Source organism: Apiospora aurea (genome assembly GCF_038362705.1).
Source record: "Apiospora aurea strain CBS 24483 chromosome Unknown utg000005l_segment0_segment0, whole genome shotgun sequence".
In the NCBI taxonomy this organism is placed as follows: domain Eukaryota; kingdom Fungi; phylum Ascomycota; class Sordariomycetes; order Amphisphaeriales; family Apiosporaceae; genus Apiospora; species Apiospora aurea.
Genome location: NW_027117392.1, coordinates 3,935,570 through 3,948,540, shown reverse-complemented (window position 1 = coordinate 3,948,540; position 12,971 = coordinate 3,935,570). Strand labels below are relative to the sequence as shown.

General features: G+C 51.7%; 3 protein-coding genes across 3 annotated transcripts; 2 read left to right on the top strand and 1 right to left on the bottom strand.

Annotated features, from left to right (window-relative positions):
* Positions 1 to 2,918: 2,918 nt before the first annotated feature.
* Positions 2,919 to 5,067, bottom strand: PG986_007777 (F-box protein; the record flags this gene model as incomplete). Its single annotated transcript, XM_066843999.1, has 4 exons — positions 2,919 to 3,178; positions 3,260 to 4,697; positions 4,762 to 4,797; positions 4,849 to 5,067. 4 exons carry the CDS (start codon positions 5,065 to 5,067, stop codon positions 2,919 to 2,921), a joined length of 1,953 nt encoding a protein of 650 aa, XP_066700111.1.
* A 3,739-nt stretch (positions 5,068 to 8,806) lies between these two features.
* PG986_007776 (mitochondrial metalloendopeptidase OMA1) lies at positions 8,807 to 10,143 on the top strand (the record flags this gene model as incomplete). Its single annotated transcript, XM_066843998.1, has 3 exons — positions 8,807 to 9,434; positions 9,504 to 9,934; positions 10,003 to 10,143. The coding sequence occupies 3 exons, from the start codon at positions 8,807 to 8,809 to the stop codon at positions 10,141 to 10,143; spliced, it is 1,200 nt and encodes a 399-aa protein (XP_066700110.1).
* An 889-nt stretch (positions 10,144 to 11,032) lies between these two features.
* Positions 11,033 to 11,461, top strand: PG986_007775 (cytochrome b5; the record flags this gene model as incomplete). Its single annotated transcript, XM_066843997.1, has 2 exons — positions 11,033 to 11,129; positions 11,304 to 11,461. The coding sequence occupies 2 exons, from the start codon at positions 11,033 to 11,035 to the stop codon at positions 11,459 to 11,461; spliced, it is 255 nt and encodes an 84-aa protein (XP_066700109.1).
* Between the last annotated feature and the right edge of the window lie 1,510 nt (positions 11,462 to 12,971).

Genomic DNA, 12,971 nt, shown 5'->3' with positions numbered 1-12,971 from the left:
GGTATAGCGCCCCGGGGATGTTTCCGCCCACTCACACCCGGGAGGCTGCTCCGTGATCGATGAGAAGGAGGATGGTGGTATCGAAGGCCCCTGAATTCAATAAACCTGTTCCTTGTGTAATACGTCGCGTAATCTAGCTGTATCATCAGGGCCTCATTGGCTACAGCGATGTGTGTTGGCCACGATAGTTGGGGCGCGGGGAACCGACCAAGGCTGCTTCTTGAGGTCGCTAGAGAGAGGTTGGTATGGGTACCGGTATGGGTACCGGTATGCCAAACATGGGGCGGCAGTTTAGTATGAGATAACCCGCAATCCATGAGCGTCACGAGAGATGTCAAAACCACGCAATTGGTTCTATACTTAGGGTTTGACATCAGGCTGACCGACGGCTTCAGTATTCGGCTTCTTCTTCTCCTTCTTCCAAGCTCTGGCCGGGCATCCACTCTAGATGCAGAGCCTCCCGAATTAGTCGAATACACCGCAGACCAATCGAAATTACCATGCGGCAACGGTTCAACGCATACTCGTCCAGATGCACATGAGTGGCAACTCCCAGACTGATCGAACGGGGCCCCGTCGATTTAAACAACAAACATGAATCATTAGGGTAGGGTGAGATCTCCCCTCCTGACTATGTAAGTATGGGTTACTTGTGAGTCGAGTCAGCCAGAGCCCTGGCGGCATATCTTTCTCGTCGTGTAAGTTTCTTGTGGGCCGATCTACACCCGGACTATCTCATCCCATCTCCTCATTCCTCCCCGCGGCCCCAGTTTCCGGTATATGATATGCCAGTATGTATGCGAGACTTCATCAGAGATCGGGGAGAGTCCATCTCCGTATGTGATATAGCATTACAGGTGACACATGAATGAAGAAGCGTCGGCGCTTAGATCGTTTTCGTGAGATTCCACAAAACCGCCCAGGAACAGTTGTTGCCTAAGTGGTATCTATTCTCATGGGGGCTATGTGGCATGCTGTATTACTCTTCAAGACATGGGAAACTCAGCCGGATGGGGAGAGGAGGGACCAAAGAAGACTAACTCAAAGGCAGGAACCTCATCTGGAATGCATGGAGAGACATGTGCTTATTCAAAACATAAACCCTGGTACGAGGAGTAGCTAAGCTATGCTCGCAGTCTTTCCTTGCATGCACATCTGGTATATACCTATCATACATGAATAGATCATGTGGAAGCCACGGTCCCTAGAAACATGGACATCACAGTGAGTCTCTCCTCATACATGCCCTTCTACGGGTAGAGGCAGAACCGCCGGCAGTGTAGGGGTGCTGCTTAGCCTGATGGACCTACAGTGAACACCAAGTGCTTCCTCAAGTCTTCACACGTCCCTTCCGTGCAAGAGTACTATCGTGGACGGATCATCAAACTAGACAGCAAATTGGGACCAGTCATGCCACCCACCACAATGCATACCGGAAAGTATCGAAAGACGAGGTGCAGCTATGATGGCTACAGGCGTTGCCGCTGACTTCTACCACGACCTAGATGGGCCAGATTTTAGCCCCTTGTTTGGTGTGTTAGGACTATCTGCCGGGCGTTCCCGTCCATCGCGAACCTTGGCCGCCCCGTAGCTCACAACCAAAGAGCAAGTCTCTTCCAAAGAAAGGACCCATACAAGTCATCGTTATCGTCATGGCACGTATGATATATGTGCGGTTCTCTCGCAAGTTACTTCCCCACCACCTGTTACGAAGTCTCGCGAGCAACCGATGGCAGCAGTAAGCTGCATCAAAATCAGACTGTCGTCCAGTTACGGGAAATTGGGAAGGCTGGAAGCAAGAGATATCCGGGGGGTACAACTTGCATGCAACAAACTTGAAAAATTCCCAGATGAGGCAGAATCGATATAGATATATTTCAGCCGTCACAAAGTCTGACGGCCGATTGCGGATGCGGATGCACTCAGCCAATGGGGTGTCGTACGCATGCCATGCATCAGTCGTTTCTTCTCAGCCCTAGTTTCTCCTGGGCATACTCGCCCCGGTACAGTAGGCAGTTCAAGACCTGGCGCCTCGGTAATAGTACATTGTTGCATTCTTTTTTTTTTTTTTTTTTTTTTTTCATTTGGAAATAACCGGCAATGGGGTGAGGGTATAGACATAGCCTCACCGTTCCGTCCTGGGCCAAGCTGTGTCACGACCCATTCTCAATTTACTTCGAGCCACATCAAGCTTGACGATTTCCTCTGGCAAACTCGAACTCGTACTCTTTCCGGAATCTTGCTGTTTGGCTAGTCTGTTATCACACATGACCGTTACGTCTGGTTTCTCAGGGGCCTCGCTATAGCTTGGCGACTGCCTCACGAACAACATCGACTTCGATAAGTCGACCACAGTAGCCAGGTCTCCACACAGCCCGAGCTTTGGCCCCCGAACAATGGGGTAGCAGCACTAATACGAATGGGATAATGATGCAGGGAGATGTTACCGGTAGACAGCAACTTGGCCGCCAAGTCCAATGATCTGTCATTGCTGCAAGCCCTCACACAAACCGGGCGACTATGACCAGGATGAGTATGCACTGGTGGATCATCGCGACCATCCGTCCCTCGCCACCGAATATAAGCTACCACCCAACCTCGCGACATCAGCCGGAGGCATGGAGCCTTCTGTGGAGATGTTGTCGATGATATTCGGGGCTGGAGCCAGATAGGTGACAGTATCGTGACCTGTTGCAGTCAAATTGATGCATGGACATTGCGTCGGAGGAAACAGCGCTTCTCACTTTCGAGTCTGGCTTTGCCGAGACGTGTACTTTGGACGAGTACTTTGTCCGTATAATCATTCTAGTGGCCACTTGCATGGCCCCCCAAAGACGTGGCTGTCCCAGACACCCGAATTTTCTTCTTTATATTCCGCCTCATCATGATACTCCAATCCTAGCACCACACGAATCGGCTTAAACAACATACTGCCCGATGAGGTGCGGGTACATGGCTCCTTCAATCCTGGCCCAGACGCTGGGCCCCTCAGTGTAGATAAACGTATCAGGCAGTACAGCTTCACTCGGGGCTCCGGCACGTAAGGAGTACATGTCGACGGCCCCTGATGAATTTCGACTGCTACTCCCGCATGTCCCACTGTAATCCTGGCTACGTAGAGCTTTCCCATGGTATCCAGAAGCGAATAGAGCTTGGCCGTATGCTGCCTCCCGCCTTCCTGCACATTCATGTGCACTGCCCCCTGAATTCGCGTGTGCTTCGGATAAAGCCACCAGAGAGAGGTCCCCGCTCCACGTACTCGGTAGCTTCGCTGCCGGGTCGAATGACATCCAAACAAGGACCTTGAGGGAGGTGCCCGTGCCCCCAGTGGCGTAGATAATCGATCGCTCGTCATTGACCGCCTCGATATTCCCTTGGTGATCCTTGGGGTTCATAATGCGAGATATCCGCTCCAAGGCCGGATCAGAACAGGGGTTCTCAGGCTCTTCTGGCCACATGATGACACGGTTGTACACCTTCTCTTCCTCTCCATTTTCCCTAGCCTCCTGGGCACTCGAACTTGTCGGCACTGCCGGAAGCTCTAGACATTTCATTGCCATCTTTTTGCCAGCCCGTATACGTAGTCGCTGCGTGCATGCCGCTGATGGCGAAGGGTCGTCCACCAGATCAAGGAATGTTCCACAAGAATAGAAGTAAGAACGGAGGTGAGTTTTACTCAGGCCGAATATTGTACCTTCATCCCCGACGTGGACACCGCGTGGCGGGCGTAGAGTCGGGCGCATGTAGTTCGGATTGCTGCTCGACTCGAGCAGCCTTGTCAAGGGGTCGTCGGGAAGATTGTTTTCGATGTTGTTTTCTACTTCCTCGTCGGCTGACCCTTCGCATTCGTCTCGAAAAACCACGTTGGCTGTGTAATAACTTCGTCGGTTTCCAAACTGACCGGTCAGCCATTCCTTGCGGGATTCTACGATTCTTACTTGTCCTGTTGTTTCGTCCTTCTCGAGCTTCATAAAGCCCCATCGATCGTCTATAGGGCCCTCGTCATGTTGCCTTCGCCAGCTATCCCGTTGCTTCATAATCTGTGTTTTTTCAGGGTCCGGTTCGTCGAGCCGAAAACGAAAGCAGTAGTAGTAAGATGTCCAGTCAATTTCCTCTACTTCAAAGGCTGTTTGGTTCGACAGCCCATATAGATACCCGTCGATAATCTCAAAACAGACTGTGGAGTCGATCTCGTAACCGACAACATTGGATAGATGAATTTTTCTTCTCGACAGGTGGCCCTCGGTAAGGTCGAAGAAACGAAGGACCCATTTTCGAAAACCATCAGGTCCATACTCGGAATGGGTACCATAGTAAAGATAAGATTTGCTGTTTCGGACAAACAATCTTACTGTAGACTCGAGAAGAATTGCGCCGACTAGCTCTTGTGTTTCTGTGTTGAGAATCAGAAGCCAGTTTTCCGGATCCGGGAGGGCAAAGGAGAAGAGACAGCTTGTGATTCCTTCGGCACTATGGATGACGTGAAATGTGTATTCGTGGCAATTTTTGGACTGTGGGACAGCTTCGGTTGTCAGTCTGGGGATGTCGACTACAGTTTCTCGGCCGGACGGGTTGTGTAGATCCAAAATTCTGAGCCATCTCTGTGCCTTATCCTCGTAGACGTAACACAACTTGCCGCTTGAGTACAGATATGAGTCGGCAAGCCCGACCATAGCCACGATATAGGGGGCGAGCTTCTGCTATCGCCCGTCGCCTTTTGACCAATCGTCTCAGCGCTCTTGCGTAGCGGCCGTCACGCACTGCTTGCTGCGCCTCCAAAGAGCAAGGTGCTTTTTCCTAGATAAGATCAGTAAGCTGCACCCGATTGTTCCGACCGAATGAGCTTACACAAATAATGACTTTACAGAAGCTGTTGTCCGTGATGAGGTACTGGAAATGCCGACAGCAGAGGGACAAGTCAAAAACCTCTTCAATGGTGAGGCTCATGGCGATGTTCGCCATCAGCTCGTAGGGCAGCTTTTTCAGCCCCGAAGAAGGTGGCCAGACCATCAAGGCACTACTTCTCGACGAACTTGCGTCCGCACCTGAAGTGGCAAGCCGCTTCATCGTGCTGGAAGAGACCAAACCCGCGCACCGAAGCCAATGATAACTGGCCTGAGTTCATAGCGAGGATCCGTATAGCTAAGCTGATCCTGGTCCAATCAAGCTGGAGTGGCCAACGACCAAAGTAGTAAGGGTGGCCTGATAGGATTGCCTGGGGGGATTCCCCGACTGCCTTATTATACCTATAGGATCGTATTTGTCTGGAACAGGCTGTGGAAGGCTCCCCTCCTGACCAGAAGGCCAGGTCGGCGGATTGTCCCGATGAGGCTCCATTGATTAAACGCAAATCCACATTGCGTCTTTTCATATTTGTTTTCTGATGGGTATACGGCCCCTCCTACAGCCTTGTTTGCCGACATGTGTTCGATGCCCGAATCCCATGAAGTCAGGTCTCCCCTGTCTTAGACTTGTCAAAGTGCAAGTGGCCTGACTGTTGGTATGACTAAATGGTATCGTGCAACTCAGCACCTAACCGAAATGAAGGCGTGCGGGTTTGATTGGGAAGGGAAGGGGGCAAACCCATCAACATTGAAAGCAGCAAGATGGGCCGCAGAGCCGCACCAAGAAATTAAACCAGGTTCCTCGGGAATCGTGGTGTGAATCTTGTTAAATGCAGCAAGGCAAGGTTGGGCTGGTGAACGACGCCATCAATCATCACTCGCTGCAAGCAGACGGCTGGAAAGTATATCAGGGTACATGGGTACATGTCTTGACTTACACCCACCCCCCAGCTGCCCAGGGAAGGAGCAGAGCCTCAAAATTCGGGGGTCATGCCTTCCCCCCCCATTCCGTTGGCTGTTTCTGCCCCCTTGCCTCAAGCTGACCCTACCATTGATGTACTTAGTATCAAGCCCCTTCGTACCTTCTTGGCATAGATAGCAAATAGATCTTTGCTCACACTATATCAATCTATTCGACTTGCATGTGGTTTCTTGGGTACATGTGGAGTCTCATTTTGTCACTCCGATATCTTCTCGCAAAACTGGTATTTCTTGTCCCATCCGGACAACGCCCCACCCCCTATCCAAAGCTTGCCTCCGGGTTGATAGGTCGTCGTTCCTCTTCAGAGTCTTGATATAACATGATGTACGCGGCTCAATCTCACTTGAGCCGCATGCATGTATGGTTTTGGTTGCATTTCGAGCCTTGACCCTCCACTCCAGCCCTGGCCACTTCATTTGCCCAGCCTTTCCTGGGAAAGAGCCAATGGTTTTCCATAGAACGCTGCTTTATAGACCAATGGCATATTTGATTATCGTCCAGAGTAACACCCACAGCAGGTAAGCGTAACAAGCTACAGGTCACAAGGCTGTCGTAATCGTTGGTGTTTAGTCTGCCAGCATATCGTGCCTGACAGGAGACGAGGCTCAGCCTCACGACCCATTCATTGCTCTCACGACCCATTCATTGCTTTGGTGAGGCTGCGGGAACAAATCTGCCAACCCCCTCTCGATATACTCCTCGGCTATGGATGTCGCCTGTGCCACCTCATTACGAGTACTTTGGGTATAGCACGAATGCAACATTGAAGCTGAACTCGATGCAAGGCTCGAGACCGTGGCATCTGCACTCGGGTCAATACGAGGAATGTTCATATCAACTTTCAACCTCCATTTTAGGGAATCAGGTTGTATGACAAAGACCCTAGTACTATCAAGCAAAATCGGGCCGTAATTATACAACCTGAGCTGCAATTACATGCTCGATGGTACGCCTGGTTTGGGGGCTGAAGCGTCACATGCCGTCTCCAGGTTCTGGGAACCGAAGTATCACTACAGAGCCTTATCAATGACAGCCTGGGTTTCATCCAGTTGATATCAGCTCAAGCGAAGAGGGCTCGGAGCGGCCCTATGAATAACAAACAGCACCCGATGAAAGCCTTCAAGATTGCTACTGTCAAGTCAAGATATGACCGCCGGTACCCCCTTTGGGTTTTTCACTTCTGCATCAGCATGAAAAAAATACGATGTTTTGCTGGAGCTGAGGCCGGCACCGAGAGTAAGCGGCTCGCAAGATACTACCAAATTTACCCTCTAAGAGGAGTGTAAGACGTTTCACTGCCTGGTTCCAAAGCAAGCCAATGGACTTACTTGGCAGATCACATGCATATCAGTTCCCCGTTTCGAGTAGTTTTGCATCTCTTGTCGTTGAATCTTGCTAACACCAGGAAGACAGGCTACTCTGTAGGGGATATAGGCCTATCAAACAGTCTCTGCACCCTCTGTGTTCCTAGGCTTGGGGGCTTCCAGCTCATATTGAGATGGTGTGCTTCACAACGTGCATTGGTATATTATTGGAGACACTGCCTCTTTTGCCCGAGCCGAGAATCAGGGTGACAGGAAGGCAGGCCCGTCTGCCTCACAGTGAAGTGCGATGCTTGAATAGCCTATGGAAGAGCATGCCACGTTCACGCCCAGAGGACTGATTATATTCTTATCTTTTCTGTAAACCAATAGAGAAGCAGCATGGACCCTTGGGCTCATTTCTATGGCTGCAGTTACCGCGCAGGACTACAGGACGCCGCCAACGATCCGCTCCGGCTACTGCTGCAGATGCCGTGTCAAGCAGAGGTAGGATATGCCTCTTCAAGGAAAAGATCGATTTCTAGTCAGGCTTGTCTATCTCCCACGCTTATCTTCGGAAATCTGGGCTCTGCGTTGTCAAAGCTATTGCCCATGTCTTTCCAGCCGTCGCCCGACTGCTGCTGTGTATAACCTCATCCGCATTGATTATGGTGGTCATGCCTCGACGCAGCAGGAACCACGTGCACACAACGACTGCCGGTCGATCAACGTCGTGCAACCCACTAGCTTGTCACAAGACAGAGATGGGTTGCCATTTGCTGCATGAATCCAAGGCGAGGCTTGGCGAGACGACATATCTCCAACGGGCTGAAGCGGTATTCGAAGCAGTGGTATTTAATATATACAGTACTACCTGACACAACAGAAACCTTGCTTCTGAGGGCATAGATCGCTGGAAATGTTCAAGTTGTGAATCATGCACCGTGTATGCAAACATGCCCTATTTGAACAGCCCAAGAGTAACGTAGCATGGCCTTTTGGTACAATCATCGGGCACTACATAAGGCTCCAACGATATTAATCCTCTACCAAGAGATGAGTATAAGGCTGAAGGCACTACCCTTGGCCTTGCTATTTGCGAGGCCAGTCAACGTGGCTGAAGTTCTAAGGGGGTTTGTGGTAGACAGGTTGGTGAGTCGTCAATTGGACCCTGATCTACATGCTCCTTTCGTGTGGCTCCACGAAATCTTTATACATCGAGTAATAGGGTACATTCTGTACCGAGGGTCGCTCTAGGTATTGACGATTCACAATGTGGTCTCGTGATCACTCATTTGCGGAAAAAAAGGAAAAAAAAACATATATACGTGGAAGTTATATGAGTAAATACACAGATGAGCGACATATCAAGTTACTATCTGTTACTCATCATGGTGGGGCTGTGTAGCTCTGACTTCAGCTCTCTTTGTTGGTACGTCATTCTCTACGCCATGAAAACTGATGGGAAGTCAAACTGCCCAGTCGCTAAACACATTCTGAACCCGAACCCCTCTTGACGATGGGAGGATGCGGCACTAAGGGATCTGCGAGTGATGGTGACGTTGTTTACAGAGAAACTCAGCTATAGCGCGTTTGCAGCAGGCCCGGGTTACCAGTAGATCCCTAGAGACGACGAGACCGAAACGAGCGCGCGTGCAACATCGACAGGACCGGACAGAATGGTAGCGGCCCTCACCGCGCTCAATAGAGCCTGCAGTCGACTGCCTCGCTCGCCGAATACGGCCCTCTTCTTCCCGGCTCGCGCCCAGCAGCTATCTGCGCGTATCCGACAAAACGCCATCGCTGCGCCATCGAGATTCCCCGTCGTTGTAGCGCAACGGCAGAGCGCGCACGCGGCCCCGCGACGGCTCTTCTCGCAAACGCGGAGTCGACCATATCAAAACTACAACAACTACAATAACAACAACCCCCATGACCCCCACGAGCGCCTGCGCCATGCGAAGCCGCTGTTCACCGAGGGCGGGCTCCGCGGCTTCATCCGCTCGCCGAGCACGCACACGGTCGCCGCCCTGGCCTTCCTCGGCGCGGTCGGGTTCTACTTCTACAACCTGCAGACAGTCCCCGTCAGCGGGCGGAAGCGCTTCAACTGCTTCACCGAGGAGTCCGTCGAGGCCGTCAGCGAGCAGCAGGTCAAGCGGATCGAGTGGGAGGTCGAGCGGCAAGGCGGCCGGTTCCTGAGCGACTGGGACCCGCGGACCCGGATGGTGAAGAGGGTCATGAAGCGGCTCATTCCCGTCAGCGGCATGGAGGATTCGGACTGGGAGGTCCGAGTGATTGACGATCCACGTAAGATCGAAACAGAACCGTCCCTTGGGATAGCCGAACAGCCTGTATGCTAAGACATTACTCTTCTAGGACAAGCAAATGCCTTCGTCCTGCCGGGCGGAAAGGTCTTTGTCTTCAGCGGCATCATACCCATCGCGCGGAACGAGGATGGTCTGGCTGCCGTGCTCGGGCACGAGATCGCTCACAACCTCGCGCAGCACATCGGCGAACGCATGTCGGGGCAGATCGGCATCAACATACTGCTGGGTAGCTTCGTCATGCTGACAGCTTTATGGGGCGGCGCTATCCTCGGCACGCAGCTGTTCGGCGGCACAGTCTTGGATTTGCTCTTCTCGCGGCCCATGGGTCGCAAGCAGGAGACCGAGGCTGACTACATAGGACTACTGATGATGGCGGAGGCCTGCTACGATCCCGAGCAAGCTCTCGGCTTCTGGCAGAGGATGGAGCACATGGAGCAGCAACAAGAGGCGCCACCGGAATGGATGAGCACACATCCTTCTGTAAGTTGCCTTTTTTTTGTCTCTCCCCCTCTCAGAATCTACTGCTAACGAACTTGGGGACCACGCAGAATCATAACCGAATCGAGAAGATCAAAAAATGGCTACCTGAGGCAATGGACAAGCGGGCGGAAAGCGATTGCTCCGGCACGGCCGCTTTCGCCGACAGATTCAGAAGGGCTCTGGCGCAGGGCCTCATAATACCGGTATAGTAGTAGGCAACAACCAATTCCTTTGTAAACGTACATATTGATTAGACGTGGCGCGATGGCGAAAGCATCCGTCCATATTCGTTCGACATTGAATATACGCAGCTCAGACCATCATCCCAGGCTGTTAGTTGTCAGATCGCAAGTAGACCAATGCATGATTTCATTTAATATCCGTGGAAACCGAGCAGCCGAGAGATTCCCGATGCACGAGAAAGCTTGTTAAATTAGATACTACCCGCGACAACGGCCATGCTTATTGCTGTAGTCTGAATGTTATTGCCTACTTTGCCCTAAGAAGGAACCCTGTGATGGTGCGAGCCTATAGCGATTGGTTACCTGTAGTTAGTACCTGCATATGACATTGGTATACTGATAGTCCCCTACGAACAGACCTAGATCCAGTGTTTGGGGTGAGCAGCCACTGTCGCAACTCGGCAACCTTCCAATGGCGGGGCGGCCAAAGTGACGCATGTCGCAGCAGCCCAGCCCAGCCCAGCCCAGCCAGGCAACCAGGCCAGTCAGTTGCTAGGAGTCATGACCCCCGACCCCGGTTTGTCCAACGCCCGCAGGCGGTCTACTGTGCCGAGGTTCATTTCGGCCAGAGTGGTTCCAGCCTGTCCTATCGCATTGAACGTGATTCCAAACGTCCATGTCCGGGGGTCGTCGCTCAAACGATCTTTGGACTTGATTCCTCAACTACCAACCTACTTACACACAGAAGATACCATATCCATCTTTTACGGGTCAAAAGGAGGAAATCCCTTGACAGGCACCACTGTTGCGACTAGAGCAGAATCCAAAACCTCCTCCAGACCGAAGTCTGAATTCATTTGACCAGCCAATCAAGCCGCGGGCGCATTTCCATTCACTCTTAAAACCAGCAGCCAATATGTCCCAAACGTTCACGAAGAAAGATGTCGCGGCGCACAAGACCGACGAGCAAGGGATTTGGATCATCGTCGATGACGGCGTCTACGACGTAACAAGTGAGTGTGCAATGCGCCGAACCAAACCCGTGACAGTGGCAGCCGGTCTACATACGTTGCGCCGCTCCCGCTCCCCATGGCAATAACAACAATACCCCTTAGCTACATGACGACGTTCAATGTTTGTTGATCTCGAGCGGTCGGTGACTGACATGCGGTGTCCGCCCTTGACAGAGTTTATTGACGAGCACCCGGGAGGTTCCAAGATCCTCAAGCGCATGGCCGGCAAAGACTCAACCAAACAGTTCTGGAAGTACCATGGAAAGAGCGTGATGGACAAGTACGGCCCGCGATTCAAGATCGGCACAGTCCAGGAGGAGGCCAAGCTATGATCCGACCACATGCGATGCTTGGGCAGTCAAGGGGAGGAATACCTATGATAGACAGAAGAAGAACATGCGAAATACATTGCTGCGTTTGTCTTCGGGTGCAATATCAAATATACATCTCAGAGACGCGGTCCATTTCATTGCTGTCAAGCGGCATCTTTCGCAAGCGCTTCCTAGGCTCCCGAGTAAGTGTGGAAACACGATAGAATGGCTCCCCACATTCAGACGGATGGACCGCTTCTTCCTGGCGATCCATAAAAACAAATAAAGATAGGATTGCGGTAAGTCGGAAAGTCTTTTGTCGGGGAAGTATGCAACGGTGCTGCTGCGGCTGCTGCTGCTGCTGCTTGCAAGAATGCAAGTAATGCGGGATAGAGATATTAGGTAGATGGCGGTCGCCAATCCCACTGACGTCCATCTGCCCTCATCATTGCACATGCCATGCAGACCTTACCGTACATACATACAGTACGTGTCAAGAAATGTTAGCCCCCCTCCACTGTTTACCGAAAAGTCAAAGTATAATGAGAAAATCTATGCCTACAAAGGTTAACTTTTGATCAAACTGGCCTAGAATATACGGTAATAGGCATGGTATTCTATTGCCTTTCGGGAAACAGTGGGGGGGGGCTAACATTTCTTGACACGTACTGTACATACTGTAGCATCCGCTGACTGGTGTGGCATGTGGTCATAATTCGGCAGTACCGAGCCTGCCCTCTGCTCGCGACGGAAGGTCGGGAGCAAGCGTGACTCCCAAATCGCCAAGTCTGGGGTCCCAGCCAACTGAATTGGGGAGGCGCCCATTGGCTTACACCGTAGTCTGCCTTGTGCGTTCCACCCTGGAGCGGTGACGTTGAGGCTTTTACTAAATGTTACCAGGCCGCTTTGGGCTCGCGCTTGTGAGTGCAAGTATCCCCTTGGGCGCAACTGAGCTCGAACGAAATGCCTCTTAATCCTTTGCAGAATCAGGTGACTAATAAGAACAATGCCGAGCATTGCCCTTCTTGACCGATCCCTCGTTCGAGATTGAGTAATAAGCGGCTATCCCCTTTCCCTTGGCCTTTCTATTACCTTGGCCGAGCTTGCAAAGAGACGGCTCGACAGCGGTTCATTAGTGCTCGATGAAGCTGCATCACAGCGTTGGCGTCCTGGTGAGGCAATATCTCTTCAAGCTTTTATCTATTTGCCGGTTCCGAGTCGACTGCAAGTCAGCAATTGACTTGCGAGACGAATCCGGCTCTTCCCATAGGGTAGTAGGTAGGAGGATGCTTGCAACAGTACCAGAGCGCACACACAGTATTGCTGTAGCAATCTTCTCCCCCAACACACCGAATCCTTACCGTCCGGAGATCCTACCCTAGATGGGGAAGACTTTTTTTCCCCCGGCTCTTTCTTGGAGTACTTAGTAGGAGTGCACGATACATGCACGGCAAGGGGAGAAAGTGGTGTGTACTTGGTCAGTAGGCGGGCAATGCGAGCAGAAGCAGGTACCCTGATATTGGGCAGGGGT